Source organism: Colobus angolensis, unplaced genomic scaffold (assembly GCF_000951035.1).
Source record: "Colobus angolensis palliatus isolate OR3802 unplaced genomic scaffold, Cang.pa_1.0 Scaffold164, whole genome shotgun sequence".
NCBI lineage: Eukaryota > Metazoa > Chordata > Mammalia > Primates > Cercopithecidae > Colobus > Colobus angolensis.
In genome coordinates, this window is record NW_012114755.1 from 5,962,907 (window position 1) to 5,981,741 (window position 18,835).

The 18,835-nt window shown below is 33.7% G+C and overlaps 1 protein-coding gene across 3 annotated transcripts in view; it reads left to right on the forward strand.

The window, feature by feature from the left end:
- SLC17A6 (solute carrier family 17 (vesicular glutamate transporter), member 6) overlaps positions 1 to 18,835 on the forward strand; it is a 42,246-nt gene that overhangs the window by 18,534 nt on the left and 4,877 nt on the right. The window contains exons 4-8 of one of the 3 annotated variants that reach the window (XM_011937509.1): positions 3,574 to 3,688; positions 5,082 to 5,169; positions 6,901 to 6,987; positions 9,702 to 9,844; positions 14,200 to 14,349. In XM_011937509.1, the coding sequence (XP_011792899.1) occupies positions 3,574 to 3,688; positions 5,082 to 5,169; positions 6,901 to 6,987; positions 9,702 to 9,844; positions 14,200 to 14,349 (583 nt within the window). Of the gene's footprint in view, positions 1 to 3,573; positions 3,689 to 5,081; positions 5,170 to 6,900; positions 6,992 to 9,701; positions 9,845 to 14,199; positions 14,350 to 18,835 lie in introns of all 3 variants that reach the window. The other 2 variants (XM_011937510.1, XM_011937511.1) reach the window with 2 other exon arrangements.

Below are 18,835 nucleotides of genomic sequence, written 5' to 3' on the forward strand. Positions count from 1 at the left end.
TTTGTGACTTGGTCAACTCAGCTGAGATGAATGTTGGTCTCTGTTGTTTTCTATCTGTACTTATGTTGTGGCCCTTGGCATACATTGTCCCTGGACTACTTGTCTCTCTTTCCCTCTCCTACTACACTGAGGTCCATTATCTTCTTTTTCTAAGTGCCTGCTGACATCATGTGAATGAAAGAGCACAGATTTTCATGTTAGAGAGCCGTGGATTTAAATCTGAGCTCTACTACTTGCTTTTTTACTTGGCCACACTTTGTTTCAATTTCCTTATTCTTAAAATGAGAGGAAAGTCTAACAACTCAGAGAGCTGTTGTGAGGATTAAATGAGTCAATATAAATGGAGAAATTACAGTAAGTGACCTGTAAATCTTACCTTCTCCTCCACACAATACTCGCCTCTGAATATAGTCTCACAGAAGTTTGAAGTGTGAACGCATAAATGAATATTAAATGGGGAGACTGCTTTAATTTTGGTTGTATGGCAAGACAGTGTAAAGGCTTTCCATTTAGGGCAAGAATTTTGACAATCAGAATTTTAATTACTTAGATATTAATTAGGATAACAGTTATATAGAATTAATAAAAAGAGGTTTGTAAAGTTTGATGGATTCATAACTAGTTACAAGAAAATCAATGGATTTTGAGGTGCAGTGGCCACTAATAATGAAAAAAGGATAGACAAAGAAATTAAGAGGCCGGGCAAGGTGGTTCACACCTCTACTCTCAGCACTTTTGGAGGCTGAAGTGGGTCGATTACTTGAGGTCAGGACTTCAAGACCAGCCTTGTCAACATGGCAAAACGCAGTCTCTACTAAAAATACAAAGAATTAGCCAGGCGTGGTGGCATGGGCCTGTAGTCCCAGCTACTTAGGAGGCTGAGGCATAAGAATTCCCTAAACTCAGGAGACAGAAGTTACAGTGAGCAAAGTTAATGCCATTGCACTGCAGCCTGGGTGACAGAGTGAGACTATGTAGAAATTAAGGAACTTAAAATTAAAACCATTTCAATTATGACATGATATTGTATAATTAGAAATATTATTCAGTGCAAGAATGGAAAGTAAACATTGAAAGTAATCTATCAGTATTTTATTTCAGAAATAATAGTGTGATATCAAGTGGCTTTGTGAAGATTATTATTTAACTTTACAGTTAGAATGCTGAAGTATATTACTAACTACCTAATATATGCATAATCAGGTATAAATCCTAGTGACAAAACTCACTGGGTTTTAAATAAAACAGAACTGTATCTGAAACAGGTTTTCTCTATTTAAAATCAGCTAATAATCTGAACTAGTGATTTAACTTATCTTAGGTTTAGTTTTTCCATCTATAACATTGGTATATGAATAATATCCATGTTGCTGGGTCGTTAGGTACTTGTGGAGTTTATGGCATGTGAAGTGTTAATATGGTATCTAGCAAGTCGAATAAGCACTCATTAAATTTAGCTCTGACTATAGTGTACATTCAATGAATAGTTCATACTTGATTCAGCTTTACTAAGGGGGTGATTTTTCTCACAGGGAACATTTGACAATTACTGGAGACATTTTTGGTTGCCATAACTTAGAGGAGGGGTGTGTGCTACTGGCACCTACTGAATAAATGCCAGAGATGGTGCTAATCGTCATGCAGTACACAGGACAGCGCTCCACAACAAAGGGTTATCTAGGCCCAAATTTCAATCATAAAGAGGTTAAGAAACTAAGCTAAAAAATGGGTAATATTCATCTCTCGCCAGCTTATCACAAGACAATCGTATTTACAAACTCTTCAAAAAGGGAGAGAAAGTGAGGATAGAATGTTACATTCATAGAAAATATAATTTATGCATCATACCTCTAAAACAATTATAATAAAATAAGACACACATATTAGATAAACATGGATAAAAGTTTTTCCTCAAACCTTAGCATGCAAAATTATCTTTGGCTTAAAATAAAAGGACATCTATTTTGGACAAACAGCACAGTGGAAGAATCGAGCAGAATATTCACTTCATGAGTGGCCATTTATCTCAGAGGAGAGAAGCCACTAAGGGAAGGCGGATACAGGTTACATATATTTTTACACAAAATTATTTGACTAGTATATGATCAGTAGAAAAGGAGTTGTTTTAATTCACTGCCGTTTGTGATGTCATTTCTCACCTTTCTGTAGCAGATTAATAATAATCATAGACAGTCCTTTTCAGAAATCCCGGTCTTTAACAGTAACCCTTAAAAGTGCCCAGAAGAAAGATTAGAGCTTCTATGAGGCAACCAACATTGACTGAATTTAAGGCTCATGTTTGATTTGATAAAATTTGCCTAAAATACATAGATTAGCTCATTGGAGTTAGCATGTCCCAAAACATCTTTACATCGTTGCAAGAAAATAGTTATAAAGTAACCCAGCTAAAGGAATACTTTTCTTACTTGGTATAAACATTATAGAAGTGTTTATTGTTGTTGTTGTTGTTGTTGTTGTTGTTTTTGAGACAGAGTCTCACACTGTGGCCCGGGTTGGAGTGCAATGGTGTGATCTTGGCTCATTGCAACCTCTGATTTCTGGGTTCACAGGATTCTCCTGCCTCAGCCTCCAGAGTAGCTGGGATTACAGGTGCACACCACCACACCCAGCTAATTATTTGTATTTTGTGTAGTAGAGATGGGATTTCACTATGTTGGCCAGACTGGTCTTGAGATCCTGACCTCGTGATCCGCTTGCCTTGACCTCCCAAAGTGCTGGGTTTACAGGCGTGAGTCACTGCACCTGACCAGAAGTTTTTTTTTTGTTTTTTTTTTTTAACGAAGGAATGGAATTTTTACTTATAGATGGATGCAAGCCTTGGCATGATGTTTCTAGCATTTTTTTCTTGAATGGTTGTATGTGTGCTGCTCTAGATGTGTCTCAAACAGAAGAAAAAAATGAGAAACCTGAGAAAGGTATACTAAGTATAATTATTTGCATTATTTCGAGAACATGTGCTAAGGGATTTAATCAAGAAACTTCTTGGGACATTTAAAATACGAGTTCGTTTATAAAATTTCTATGTATGTACAGCTTCTAGGAAAGCTACAAATAGTTGCATAATGTGAGGAATAACTTTGTTTATGCATTCATTATTTCCAATAACTCTTCAATTATTACCAGCTGTGTGTCAGGCACTGTGCTGCATGTCAAGGATACAATGGATGTGAAAAACAAGCTCTTACCCTTAAGCAGTTTACATTGTAGACTGAAATAGAGTCCAAAACATATACTGATTTATTAAATATTTACAATTTAAATTAAGTCTATAAAGAAAATAATAGTATATTTCTTGGCTCCTTACTAATAGTAAACATATTGGCTCCTTCTTTTATATTTTGGTGCATCAAATGTAGAATTTCTAGATGGCCCATGCGTGTATTTACAATGGCTAGCCAGTCAAGTCCAGAACACATATTAGAAAAAACAATCCATCTTAAAATTATTGACACTTTTTTATTACTTTAAATGTTTAATTTCACCTGAGAAATTTATATATGTTATGTAAGATGCTGAATCATTTAAACAGTGTTCCCATCTTTTCTATTTCAGGGTTTTCGGAGCTGCCATACTTCTTACCTCTACCCTGAATATGCTAATTCCATCAGCAGCCAGAGTGCATTATGGATGTGTCATCTTTGTTAGAATACTGCAGGGACTTGTTGAGGTATGTAACTTCAGGGTGAAGTCTTTTTAAGATTGGCATGTAGTTGAGAACCACCAGTTTATGTTTGTCTTTATCTATAAATAAATATATTGTATTAGGTTGTATCTAAATAGAGTTAAAATAAAAAATGAAACACTGAAAATGTTAGACAATCAGATATTTTGTCCATAAATGATATGAAGCTATGAATGTCACTACTTACCTCCTTCTTTCTAGAATTGAGTGGGATTAAAGAAATATTTTAATGCCTATTTGACTTAAAAAACAGGGACTTTTGTTAATGTGTCATGACAAGAATTTTAGAGTTTGTCCTTTGCTGGTGATAACCACGAATTAATATCTTGGGAGTTTTATGCTAAGTAAGTTCCTGATGACCTTGAATCATGATATGAGTTTTCACTTAAATATTTCATTGAATACATTTTTGGGGCAGCTAATTCTAATGATCAAATCTTGCTCCATCAGTCTGCAGACTTTGAAAGAATTCTACTTAAAAACTCAAGTTTGGCTTACCAATTTCCCTTTCTCTTTCCATGGAGTATAATGGAAATAGATAAATAATGTAAACTATTAAGGCGCATAAAAGCAAAACAAAATAAAATGAAACAAAAAAAACAAACAAACCCTTTCTCACACTATATAACCATAAAAGGGAATGAGATCATGTCCTTTGCAGAGACACAGGTGGAGGTGGAAGCCATTAGCGTCAGCAAACTAATGTAGGAACAGAAAACCAAACACTGCATGTTCTCACTTATAAGTGGGAGCTGAACAATGAGAACACATGGACACAGGGAGGGGAACGACACATACTGCAGCCTATTGGGGAAGGGCAGGGTAGGGAGAGCATTAGGGAAAAGAGCTAATGAGTGCTGGGCTTAACACCTAGGTGATGGGTTGCTAGGTCCAGTAAACCACCATGACACACATTTACCTATGTAACAAACCTGCACATCCTGCACATGTACCCCATAACTTAAAAAAATAAAAATATAAAAACCAAAAAACCCTCTCTCCCTCCAAAAATAAAAAAAAAAAAAGGATAGGTTCAAAACAATAGGAAAAATCTAACTATTTTAAGGTCTTAAATGTTAGACACTGCTTGCAGGAAGTGTGAGCCCCAAGGATCTAAACTTCACTTTTCTCTGTATAGATATTTATATTTGGGAGTTACTGAATTTAATGCCCTACAAAATGATCTCCTGAATTTTTTCAAACTGTTCAGAATTGCAGATTAAATTGATTAATATACAGTCTTTTCTTTTACCTTAATCAGAAAAAAAAAAAAATTGAGGTGGAAAGAAGCCTGAAGGGCAGGGAGGATTTGAACAAGATACTAAAAAGACTCTTGTTGCTAAATGGTGACAGTGATGTATATCTTCCTCCATCACAGGGTGTTACCTACCCAGCATGTCATGGGATATGGAGCAAATGGGCCCCACCTCTAGAGAGGAGTAGACTGGCAACCACTTCTTTCTGTGGTGAGTACTGTGTGCAGACGCAGCTGTGGTGGGTAAAAGTTTAGGAACAACTTGAATAAGAATTGACAATTTGGTAAACTCACCTGTAAAACCATCTGGGTTTTGTGTGCACATCTGTGAGTGGTAAGGTTTTTGACCACCATTTCCATTTCTTTAGTTTTATTGTTTTGCTTAAATCTTCTATTTATTCTTGTGTTTGTATTTTTCTAGGAATTGATCCATTTCATCTAGGATTTCAAATATATTCATGAGTGGTTTTTATAATACTCTTATACTGCAGTACATTTTTTTGAGAACCTCAGAGTTTTCTTTTTATTCTACCTAGACACAAAGATATAAAAATACAAATTTTAAACACGTTTACAGAGATAAAAACATAATTATACTATGTATTTATTTTTATGAATAAATATTAAATTTACTTTGAATTCTGCCTGGGGTTAAAATCTAACAGTTTCTCAGAATTTTTATTCGATACAGTTATATGTTTGAATTACAGTGAATAAAATGCCTATAGAAAATAACTATTATAATTTAAATTAATTAAATTAATATGATCTTTAAGTATTCTCCTAAGCACTGCTGCTATAATTTCCCATTCATTAGAACTTTTATTTTTGGGATCATAACTGACCTTACTACTATTTTGGGAAGTAGAATTAATGAACATGTATTAAAGTTTCAATCCCAGCTTTTAAAGTGTAGAGCTCTTTCTGGTAATCTGAAGCTACTTTTTGTTCGTTGTTAACTTTTAAAACATTTTAAGACAATCAGTGTAATTTAAGGTCATTTTATGCCTGCAGAATGCATGTTTTACTCTTTCTACCAGAGCAGTAAGACAAGAAAGCAATTCCCTTTCCAAATCAGATATTAGAACTGCTGTAAATAATCCTAATAATAGGAAATTAAGACTGCTGTGATTTTGCTGTATCTTTAAGCCATAAGATTAGCAGTATTATTGCCTATAGAGGTTGAATTTGCATGCATTTGGGTCTAAATCCCAGGGCACAAATATTGCCATTTCTGCCTATATGTCTAAGACCTTTTTTTTTTTTAATAACCCACTATGTAAATTTCAAAGGGATGTAAATCAGGTGGTATTCACTAGAAAAGCTAACGAATGCTACCTATTATCATGAGAATTGTCAGCACGTTTTAAACTGTTTTATGGGACAGCAAAGAAAACAAATTTGTCATAGTGGAAAAATATGATAACTTACCTTGATGATATCTTCTGGCCATGCATTGAGAACTGAAGCAATATGCCCTTAATCATAGATTCTAATAAAGAGACCTCTGGCAGAAAAAAAAAATTAAAATGAAGTCAGAAAAAACTACACAAACCTGAAACTGCATGAATTTGCTACAAGAAGATACATGCTTGAGGTGGCAAGAATAGATTTCAGGTGTCTGGTTAGTATTGGCACACTCTGTCCCAAGTTCAGCTCACAGACATGCAGGACACATGCCAATCAGCATGGCTCCATTATTATTTTTAAATATCTGTCGTGTCTTGGGTAGGAGGTAGGTGATATCCGCTTGTGTAATCCCGTGTTTCTGTGTACGTATGTAGACATTTACATGTTTGGTGGTGGTGGGAATTTGTCTGAGTGTGAGGCCCGTATACCTGAGTGTACAAGTGTCTTTGTGAATAAACCAAGGGATGTGAAATGAAATAAATAATTTCTACTGATTTCATTCACCTTTCTCCCATTCTTCCTTACACTTTAGGTTCCTATGCCGGCGCTGTGATTGCAATGCCTTTAGCTGGCATTCTTGTGCAGTACACTGGCTGGTCTTCAGTGTTTTATGTCTATGGTATGTTATATTTCTATGCAATAGAGTTAAATGAAATGTGCATAGGCTAAAAGGAAAGTGATTGCAGACAATGAGATCAATCACTAAATTCATTTCTATGTTTACTTACTTATTTTCTTCTCTTAAGAATCCTTTCAGTGTATTCTGAGAGGATTAGAAAACACTTCATCTCTGTTATTTTTCTTAGATTGCTATTTCTTGTTTTAAAAAGCAACCACATTGCTGACAGGAACTTTGTCATTTGGTAAATCTATGTCCTTTATTATGAAAAAATATTAAATTATCTCGATTAAAAGTTGATGAAGAGAAAAGAGTTAGGCAGCACCTATCTCTCTTTGCTATTGCCTTCTTGGTCATTTTCCTGATTATGCCTCTTCAAGATTGAATGGGGGAAGAAAGCTGAAAGGGGATGGTGGTGCTAATGCGACTATTCAATTCCTTGATGAAATATCAGCAGTTAGCTGCTGTGGCAGCATATCTCAGTCCTCATTTCCCCAGAATTAAAGGCAATTAAGCCTCCACATTGAAATAAAATATGTAATCCTAAGTCTAAAACACTCTTGATATTCACCTTGTAACTATTTCAAAATATCCCTACAGTCTTTCTTTTTAAGAGGCACTTTTTAATAATGGGAAAGGAAAAATAAAGGAAAGCTGAATCTCAACTGATATTGTCAGTGATTAAAATTATCTTTGGACATTGCCATGAGAATCTGAAATATTAATGAAGTCATGTGGTAGAACAGTATCTGGCTGATTCTAAATTTGCCCTGATTCATTCCCATTTTGAAATGTTCTCATCAGAACAAATTATTAGGCTTGTAGAATGTTATTAAATGTCACTTATCATAGGGACACTTTTTGTGGTTCAAAAGCCATGGATGGGTTTTGGATCCATGAATGCCCTAAATTGCAAGCCATATATGTACTCGTGAACATTTTTTTTTCCTTAGGGAGATTTTTTAAAATCAGATTTTAATTCATACTATTCATTATATTTTCAAAGGAGTGCATAATTTAACAAAGTTTAAAAGCACTTGTTTCATAGGATGTATTGTACAAGTTGATATGGCTATCCATTAAATACTTTGTTTTGTGCCTTAATCCATTACTTAATTAAAGATATGTGACCTTAAAGTAAGAATACAAATTTAAACAAGGCACTCATAAACAACCAATATCATTATTTCAAGTTATAGCTCATTTGATATTTATCATTGAATGATACAAAATGTAAACAGATAATCTGAAAATGTCATATCATAGTGCTTGCTTATGCTTACTTGCTGTGTGTAACAATAACTTGGTCTGGAGTCGCACATTCAGTTGTCATATTTTAAAGATTAAAGAGATAAGATCAGTATAGTGATGTTAAGTTAAAAAAGATAATACATATAAAGTAATTAGCAGCATGTCTGGCACTTTAGGTGAATTCCGTTAGTGGTAATGATAATTCTTACAGAATTACAATATCTCTCATTTTTTGAGTGCTTATTTTGTGCAATCCACTGTGCTTGTTGATATATACATTACCTCCTTTGACTTTTCTATAATTCCATAAAATGAATTATTATCTCATTTTATAGTGGAAGTTTAGAGAGATTCAGTTACTGATTGGATCATATAGCGAATGAGTGACACAGTCAGGATTTGAATCTGGAAGTTATATTCTGTAAACACTATATTATACTGAATTTTTAAGCACTATCTGAACCTAAATCATGTTTACTTCAATGTTGAGTAATTAAAAGGGACACAGCTCATCAGAAGCTATGTATGGTGTTAAGGAACACTTCTTAGAGATCGAATAGGCCAAAGAAAAAGTGTTGCAGGGATCAGGAGCATTTAGATTGTTACCCAAGGGACAAAGAGAACAGTGTGAGGGAAAAAAATGAAATGGTCAACTGTTGGGAAACTAGAATAAATCACTTGAAATTCTTGCTACTATTAATGCTTACAGATTTATATTGCACAAAAAGGACATGTTTTAATGGTGAGAAGAGGATGAAAAAGTATTTACAGTTTAGGGCCTTGGAATTTATAACTTTCATCTGCCCAAAGAAGGATCAATAGGCAATACTATGTGGTGAAAATAATATGGCATATAGTCACGGAAAGTGTTGTTACCACACTAAGTACAGAGGCCCACTTTTTATGTAATGTAGACACTCATGCTAAAATAATCTAGGTTTTATTTAATAGTCTGTTTGCCAGATCTGGAAGTGCTAACAGGAGAGGGAAATGAGCAATTCTTTTCTCTGGAAATGGAACCACTTTTATATATTCTAGGCAGACAATAAAGAAAAGGATTCACCCCCAGAATAATTCTTTGAGGACAGGAATTTTGTTTTGTTCATTATATTTCTCGCACTTAACCAGAGTGCCTAGAATGCTAACTGCTAAGTACTGTCGGATGAATGAATACCTTCCAAACTACACCGTTATAATAATTATTTATGGCTTATTGTATATCAGTGCTATTTCATAGAGACAAGGAGATAAAACCACAGGCCTGGCCTTTAAGAAGTTTGAAGCATAATGGCAAAAGAGAAGAAAAGATGGCTAACGTCAGTTGGAGAAACATAAACTTGAATTCTTCTTTCTAATAGAATGTGTTTGTCTTGAGATGATTGCAGTTTTATTCCAGCACATCACTGTTAAATGGAAGTATTTGTGATAGATTTGACTTTCTCCTTCTGAACTGTTGCTTGCAGGAAGCTTTGGAATGGTCTGGTACATGTTTTGGCTTTTGGTGTCTTATGAAAGTCCTGCAAAGCATCCTACTATTACAGATGAAGAACGTAGGTACATAGAAGAAAGCATTGGAGAGAGTGCAAATCTTTTAGGTGCAATGGAAGTAAGAACTTTATTATGGTGTATATTCCTATCTTATTCCCATCTCGCCCCCATTGACCAACAAAACTATCTTACAAGTTCTTCTTCAGCAAAACTAATTTGGCATCAGTCATAACTTTTTTTTTTTGGTCCATCCATATTCTCTGACTTAGGAATAGTAGCTGTTTCCTCCATCTGTCATTTTTTTTCCTTTATCCTTTCTTAAGCATTTAAAAATGTACACTGGGTTATAACTGTAATGGCAAACCTAAACGATATTTTTAAACAGTTCAATATGGTCTATAATTTAAACAAATACAATAAATAGTTGTCCATTTTAAATTTTAAAAATCCAAATCAGTCATGAAAAGGGCAATTTTTGGTTTATTGAATACAGTAGTGCCCCCGGATCCTCAACAGATCTATTCCAAGACCCCCCGGGTTGCTTAAAACTGTGACTAGTACCGAACCCTACATATAACGTTTTTCCTATACACACATACCTATGATAAAATTTAATGTGTAAATTGGCTATAGTAAGTGATTGACCACAGCGACTAATATTAAAATAGAAGAATTATAACAATATACTGTAAGGAAACTTAAGTGAATGTGCCCCCCGCTTCCCATAAAATCTTATTGTACTGTGCAAGTAGTAACTGAAACTTCAGAAAGTGAAACCGCGGTTAAGAGAGGACTGCTATATTCTAAATGTAGGTTTAATACATGTGTATTTATGTCATCTGTTGTTTAGGAGATACTGAAGCATTAGAATGCCAATAATAGCTGATATAAAATAATTATAACAATTTAATTATTTATTGATAAAATATCATTATCTTTCAGGATTATTATTATGAATATCAAGCATCATAAAGGCAATGTTGTGAAGCCCTTTTTTCCTGATGATTTGATTTCTTCTGATTTACTTAAAAAGAGAGAAAACACAATTCTATTTCAATAATGCAAATATTGTATTCTATGTAACATTGATACATTGTACATAGTAATTAATACAAAGCCCCCCGATATTATATTTTAAGAAGAAGGCTGGGCACGGTGGCTAACACCTGCAATCCCAGCACTTTGGGAGGCCAAGGTGGGTGGATTGCCTGAGGTCAGGAGTTCGAGACCAGTCTGGCCAACATGGTGAAACCCCGTCTCTACTAAAAATACAAAAGTATTACCCAGGGCTGGTGGCGTGAGCCTGTAATCCCAGCCACTCGGAAGGCTGAGGCAGGGGAATTCCTTGAACCAGGGAGGTGGAGGTTGCAGTGAGCTGAAATCACACCACTGTACTCCAGCCTGGGCGACAGAGCAAGACTCAGTCTGAAAAAAAAAAAAAAACCACTGTTGAGTAAAAGTAGTGTATTTAGACATATTGAGGCATTTGGCAATCTGATCAATGATAGTTTCCTTATGCTAAGAGCTGGAAGATGTCACACACTAATTGAAGAATCAATGCCCCTTACATATTATGCATTTGTTCTTCTAAAACAAACACCTCTCCCTCCCTTTTCTAGGTGTGGTTGATTCTAGCTTAGATTCTTTACTTCATTTGTTAGAGAATGCCTGTCTTTGATGTCTCATCTTAGGTTAAAAAAAAAAAAGTCTATCACCCATTATTGCTGAGCCAAATTGGCCTTTAAAGAATAAGAAAAATCCCGTATCATATATAATTCAGAAGTTGAACTTCAATTATTTAAACAAATCTTTACTGTGTAGTTGTTCCATGAGTTAGCTTGGCATTAGAACTTTCCCCTTTGTGTTTCCTTCTGTAAACAGACTAATAATTTCTTATGGTGGCTACTCAGAAACAAGAGGTGATATGGGAGTGGGTGGAAGATTGGTAGTATGCACTGGTGCCCACTAGTTGCAGTTATTTTAAGCAGAAGGTAATGAAGACTGGTTTCTGGCAAGTTTTGAGTTTAGCCTCAATTTCTAGCCCCAAAATAATGTGATCAGCCTATATCTATATCCTATTAATTCATTATGTTCTTTTATTTGCCAGTTCTTGAGAGGTCATATGTCTAGATTAGAAATAAATTTAAAAAATAATCAGAAATTCTGTCTAGGTAAAAACTAATTCCTACAAATGACCCCAGAAAGAACAGCAGGAGAATGAAAAAACAGCATAGATAATCTTCAGCTCCCCACTTCCTATACCTCATTGCTTTTCTAAACACAATATTTTACTTCTTACTGATGTTTCATATGTTCCTGTAGCTTGAAAGTAAATTTTAGAATGAGATTATGTGGGAATATAACTTGTATTCTAGTTTGAACTTTTATCTTGTGAACAAATTTAATATACAGCAAAGGAGAAAGAATACTGACAGGAATATCATATACTCACCACATAGGTGCAACAATTACCATCTCGCATATTTATTTCACTTTTGTTTTGATGAACCATTTCAAAGTAAATAAAACATCAAAATACTTTATCCATAAAAACTTCATATGTATCTCTAGAAAAATAATATTCTCCTTCACAATGTCAGTACTACTATCACACCTAACATAATTAATTAAAAACAATTCTGTGTCATCATTTAACACCTACATCATATTCAAATTTCTAATGCTGTCTACATTCTAATATCTAACCTGTATTCAAATTTATTTTTAGCTATTTGTTTTGAATCTGAATCTGATTAAGAATCACACATTGCAACTGATTGCAATGTCTTTTTCTCTAAAAATAGATTTAAATATAGCATATATACAGAAAATAATCGCAAATAGTAAACAATCAGCTTGCTTAATTTGTATAAACCAAACATAAATAGCCAGTTCAATAAATAGAACATCATCAGAATACTATAATCTTCCCTTTAATCCCCCAACAATTTTTTAAGGTATAAGATGAGATATTTTTCTCTTGCTTTTGATGAAGTGCTTTACCATGTAAAGAATAAAGTTCTTAGGAAAGATGATCCTGATATGAATGAAAGGATCTTTGCCCAGCAGGGAAAAGTTCTTTTACTTCTAATAATATTCTGGAGTCATTTCTTATGCTAACATAATACCATAATGCAGACATTTCTGTCTTCTGACATTTTTATTATCTGTGAAATGAATGTACTCATCTGGAATGATTTTCTTAGAACGTATTGATTTCTTTTTAAAAACTGTACTTTTGAACCTATTTATGATGCTGCCACTAAAATTTGTATCCAAAGCCACAGTATTCATTACATATTATTAGGACACATTTTTGTTTTTGTTTGTTTCTTTTTTGTCTTTCATATATTTATGATCACCACATCATAACTTCCTACTGTGTTGCATTTAAAGAGATCTTTAAATGGCTTAATTACAGCCACAACCAATACTAGCAATTATGAGGTTTTACATTCAGGAATAATTGTTAAATCCACGTGAAAGATGTTTGCCTCCTCTTTCAGTCATTTAGTTAGGTCAAGGATCCCAAGGTAGCTTTTAACAAAGTTATTTGAGGCCACTGTTTCCTCACCAAACAGTATTTTGGTGTTCAAAATAAAGTACTTGAGAAATAATCGGGAAATATGAGAGATATTTTAATGTCTAAAAATATTAGTCTTGGGAGAGAATACGTACTTGCTTACATTTTGGCATACACAGGAACTTTAAGTATAATTAGGTTTAATTTTTTAAAGGAGTTATATGCAAAGCTGATCATATTTAGGTTGTTAATTTTGAATGCTTTGAATATTTTAAGTAACTAGTTAAGTGCCGAAGGTACGCTGGGGATAGACAAATGCTTTCACCCAGCTGTTCTGAGTTTTATAGAACCTTGAACTCCAGTGTCACAGAATTTATAGTTATAGCTACTAGCTATCAAGAGAATTTATGGATTGATTGATAGTAAAATAATTGACTTAGATTGTTTGGTAGTAGAATAATAGACTTCAGGTAGGGTCTAGTCTAGAATACTGTACTCTTAAGTTTTTGTATCTTTCTCTTCATGAATACATTGGATTTTCAATGTTTTAAATGAAATGTTTTGGCTATCACAAGCTCACTGATGTGGCAATAAGTTTTTGCTGAGATACGATCTATCACCATTAAAAAAATAAAAAAAAGGAAAAAAAAACTTTAGAAACTAGGACCTATGCTTTTGGAATCAATTTTCTATAATTATATAATCCTGTGTATTCCTAAAGCTGGAATAATCTAATAAGTTGCAGTGATTGAGATCCTACTTTTTTCTCTTCCAATGATTACTTATGTAGCTAAGATTAACTGGGTGGTTATAATTAATGTTCACTACATCTTTCTACCTCTTACTTATGACCTGTCATATACATCCTGAAAATGCAAAGCACCTATTATTCCCATTTAAGTTTGAAAATACTTAAAATGGTCATAATGTCTCTCTTTTTGGAATTTCAGAAATTCAAGACTCCATGGAGGAAGTTTTTTACATCCATGCCAGTGTATGCAATAATTGTTGCAAACTTCTGCAGAAGCTGGACTTTTTATTTATTGCTTATTAGTCAGCCAGCATATTTTGAGGAAGTCTTTGGATTTGAAATTAGCAAGGTATGTAAAATGTATTCTTATATAAATCATGGATTACCTATGTATTTAAGTGAATACTAAATTCATTTACAAAAATTTTTGTCTTCTGATTTTCAGAGATTATTCATTTATTCATTAAACAACTGCTAGGAAATAGAAGCAAAGTGAAATGTTTCAGTATCTACTGTATTCTATTGTCTTCTAGAATTACTCTCTGGTACTGAGAATACAGGCAAAACAAACCTAGTTTTTGCCTTCATGGAACTTACAGCCCAATTGGGGCGAGCAGCAGTGTAATCTTTTCCCTGTAAATAAGCATAACTCCTTTTAAGTCTCAAGTCACAGACAATGTAACAAACAAAAAACGTTTTCCATTCAAATAGAATTGTACTTACTAATTTCCAATCTAATTATTCTTCAATGCTCTTAGAACTCTCATCCAGCGAAAAGATAGGAGGATTGTAAAAGAAAATCTGAAAACATTTTTATATTTTGTCCATCCAATTTATTAATTTAACAAGTATTTGTTGAACACAATGTGCAGAACTTTATGTGAGATGCAGAAATAAAAACATGGTTTCTGTCCTCAAAATGCTCACAGCTTGGTGGTGTAAACAGGAAAATAAGTTACCAATTAGAATACAGCATGCAAACTTCCACAGACATTTGTTCATAGTTATGGGAATACAATCATCTTGAGATTTTCTATAAGGGTAAAATGAATACAAAAATACTACTCTATATTTATATAGAAACTCGAAATTTAGAAACTACTCTCATATTCATGAACAACCTTTGCTGGTTGATCTGTTGAACAACAGTTATCTTTTCTATTGAAATGATGGGGAAACAGAAACTAGGGAAAGTAATTAAATTGCTTAAAGCCACGCTAGTAATGCGTGACAAAATCAAATTTAAACAAAGATTCTTTGATTTCTGTTTAATTATCTTTACTATGCCATTCAAATTCAGGTAAATCATATATCCATTCAAGTATTTAGTGAGTATCTGCTCAATGCCATCTCTGTGTCAAGCCCTTTGCTGAGCCCTGAATACACTATCTGTGCTGGCAATGGTCTTGCTATCTCTCTTCATGTCATTACATAAGTCCAGCTGGGCTCGCTATTCATATTCTGTCTCTACTTGAAAGACTGAGACCTGGGACTGAAGAAAACCTCAGTTTAGGAGTAGCTATTCTAAGAGCTCTTTTGTAATTCCTGTTTCTAAGGAAACTGTTTCCTCCATCCCTGAGAAGAATGGCTGCTTTAGTCAGAGCTCTTCTCTCTAGAGCTGATCAAACATTCCAGGGTAGCCTTTGGGAGCTCTGAGAGGTGTTATACTTCTCAACAAAGGCTGCTGGAGGTGTGAGTCCATTTTCATAATCTAGGACAAATATGACACTGAGAGGCTATGAATAAAGCCAGGTCTTGGGGGGAGAGTGAGGAAGCCAACTGATGTTAATGAAACTATGTGGTCATTTTGGCCCTGTAGCTCCAATTAATTGAGGATGCTTGAGTAAAAGCAATGGTATTTTGTAAAAACTAATTATATATCAACCAGCAGATGGGTTGGTTTATTTCATTCATTAGTTATATTTTTAATGAAAATTGTGGATAAATTCACACAGACACATTGGTCTTCAGATACTAATTAGATTGGTTTAAAAAATTCTGACTTAGCTGAAAAAAATTGTATAGGACATACTGGAGAACACAGAGAATTAGATTCGGGTCTAAGCTGACATGGCTTTAAATTCAAGCTCTACAACAAAGTATTGGTATATAATCTTGGGCAGAGTTTTGAGTAATTATCAGCTTCAATTTTCTTATCTCTAAATAATGGTATTAGCTTAATACCATTATATAATAAGGATATAATGTAAAAAGTGCATCCAAATTTAGGTAAAGTAAGTAAAATATTTACATGGAAGATCATTCTCTTCAACTTTAGTTAAATTGGGTATCCTACAGAAAGAAACATGAGTGCAATGGCTTAATCTTCATTCTAATTATACTGACTTAGTTAAGACAGCACCATATATATCAATAAAATTATAACATAGATTTTTATATCAGTTAACTATATAAGTTAATTACATTATTTAACTGGTATATATATATATCATTATATATTGGCATAAGCTAATACAATATATATCAGGTATATATATTTTTATTTTCTAAAACACACACACACACACATATATATATGATTTAATATATTATATCAGCCTATGCTTGTATGTAACATTTTCAGGCCCTTGAAAATGGCATATCAGCAGGTCAGTGATAGGATTAACCAGCACTTTGAAAGGTCAGATTATAAGGGGCAAGCCAAATGAGAATAGACATCCACTCCTTTTGAGCTTCCTATTTAAGGAGGAGAAGAATAGTGTTGGCTGGTTGTGCTTTGCTGCTATTTCTGAACAGAATATGGATCAGATAGGAAGACATACGATCTAGACTATGACCCAGAAAAGCTAAAAGAAGGCTGGGACAAAAATCTAATTACGGGAGTTTCTATGAAGAATAAATCAGTTATAAGCTCAAAAACATTTATCCTATCCTTTCAAAGCCTTAAAATAATATGCAAACTTTTATGTGATTGACATAAATGATCTTTAGGAAGGTTTTGATCATATTGATCATGTGACAAGTGATTCCTCTTAAGTCCCCAAAAGCCAAGAAGACCACTGAATAACTCATAAACTTTTGAAATCTCTTTGGCTCTTTTGAGGTCAAATACAGAGTATATCCACATATCGTTTAAGAAATGAGAGGAGTCAATACCCTTAAATGTTAAATCAATACGCTAAAATAGTCTAAAACTTGTCTCATTAACCCTGTAGATTGTTAGCACCTTGCATTTTCCATAGTGCTTTGCACATCCTTTGCTGAAAGTGTGAAAAAATAACCATAGCTTTGTTTCTTTCTTATCCAAAGTAGTCAAAATGATTGTTTGAATAGATAGTAAATAACAGAGGATTTTCAATTAAAAAACTTTTCAGACTTATTAAACACTGGGTAAAAATGCAAGTCGTTTATGTGGACTTAGGCAATGTGATTACTTCCAAACTTTTAGCCTGCCTTTATAAATGCCAAAAACATACCATGTAATTCTACACAAATCCTAACATAGTCTCTTTCAGAATGTTTTGTTGTTGTCCAAAGGTTTCTTTCTATATATTGACTGCTTGAAATATATTTACTCCATATTAAGAGTAAAAAGCCCTGTAGTTTTCTCAAGATGCTAGTCTCAAAAGCAATAATGGTTTTTTTTTTCTAATGTCAGTTTACCTGACATCTTTATTTAGGTACCTGTTGAGCCCCTGCTACATACCAAGTTTCATACTAGACTAAGCACATTAATATATATCATCTGATTTCATTTGATTTTTCCTTCTCATGGCAGTGGTGTCAAGTATAAAGGCTAAGAGCCCAGTCTTTGGACTCAGGTAGAACTAATTCGAAACTTGACTCTCACAATCACTTAAGTCTTCTGACTCTCAATTATTTTTTTATTTAGTAAGAAGACTATTAATATCATCTATGTGGGATGGAAGAGATCATTATGTAGCCTGAACAGTTAACCTATTGTGGAATCATTTACTATCTCAATTAATCATTACAACTCAAATCCATGATTGTGATACCATACTACATACCAGTGTAAAATAAAATAGAATCTTTGTGTCAAACCTTTGATAATCTAATTGGAAAGACATACTTAAACACACATTATGAATGCCATCTGCCAAAAATTGTTGTTCAAAGTTTACTTAGTAAAAAAACTTCCTTATGTGTTTACTTTCAAAGTTTATTAAGTCCACGTATGTGGTAATACATAATTTAAATGCGTTTTATTTATACTTACTGTCCATAATGCTTAGAACACAGCGCTTTGCGTGTAAGTGATGGTTAAAATATGTGTTTAACTGATCCTGGTGGGTAAAGTTTGAAATTAGGCTATTTAGCATGAAATTAATTGAGAAACTACATGCCACCATACAAAAATGCGATCAAGTATTGATATCTGAAGCAGAAAATACTTAAAATTGAAGAAATTATCTGCATTATCTGGGATCTTATTCTACAGAAATTATGTCTGTGCTTTTTACTCATAAGATATCTATAAAGTACAAATATACATTTTCCCATATGAATTAAACATGAATTTAAAATACAGCCTCTGCAAGATGTGACAAATGTATTTTTCCTCTCTGTTCCTCTCTCGCCACTTTTGCTCTCTTTCATTAAGATGTATTTGTGCAAACACATTTAACAATATCAGAAGAGTTGAATCATACTCAAAATTTACTGATGCATCACATAGCAAAATATATATATATATTACTTCTCACAGAAGGTCGAAAGGGATCCAAGTAAATTTGCTTAGCTTTTCTCATGTATTCTGTGGAAGGCATTACTTATTCTAGGAATGAGCAAGTGATCATTTGGAAAGAGTATTTTTCCTTCCTTTGTCCATAAAAATGTGATGACAGATTCAG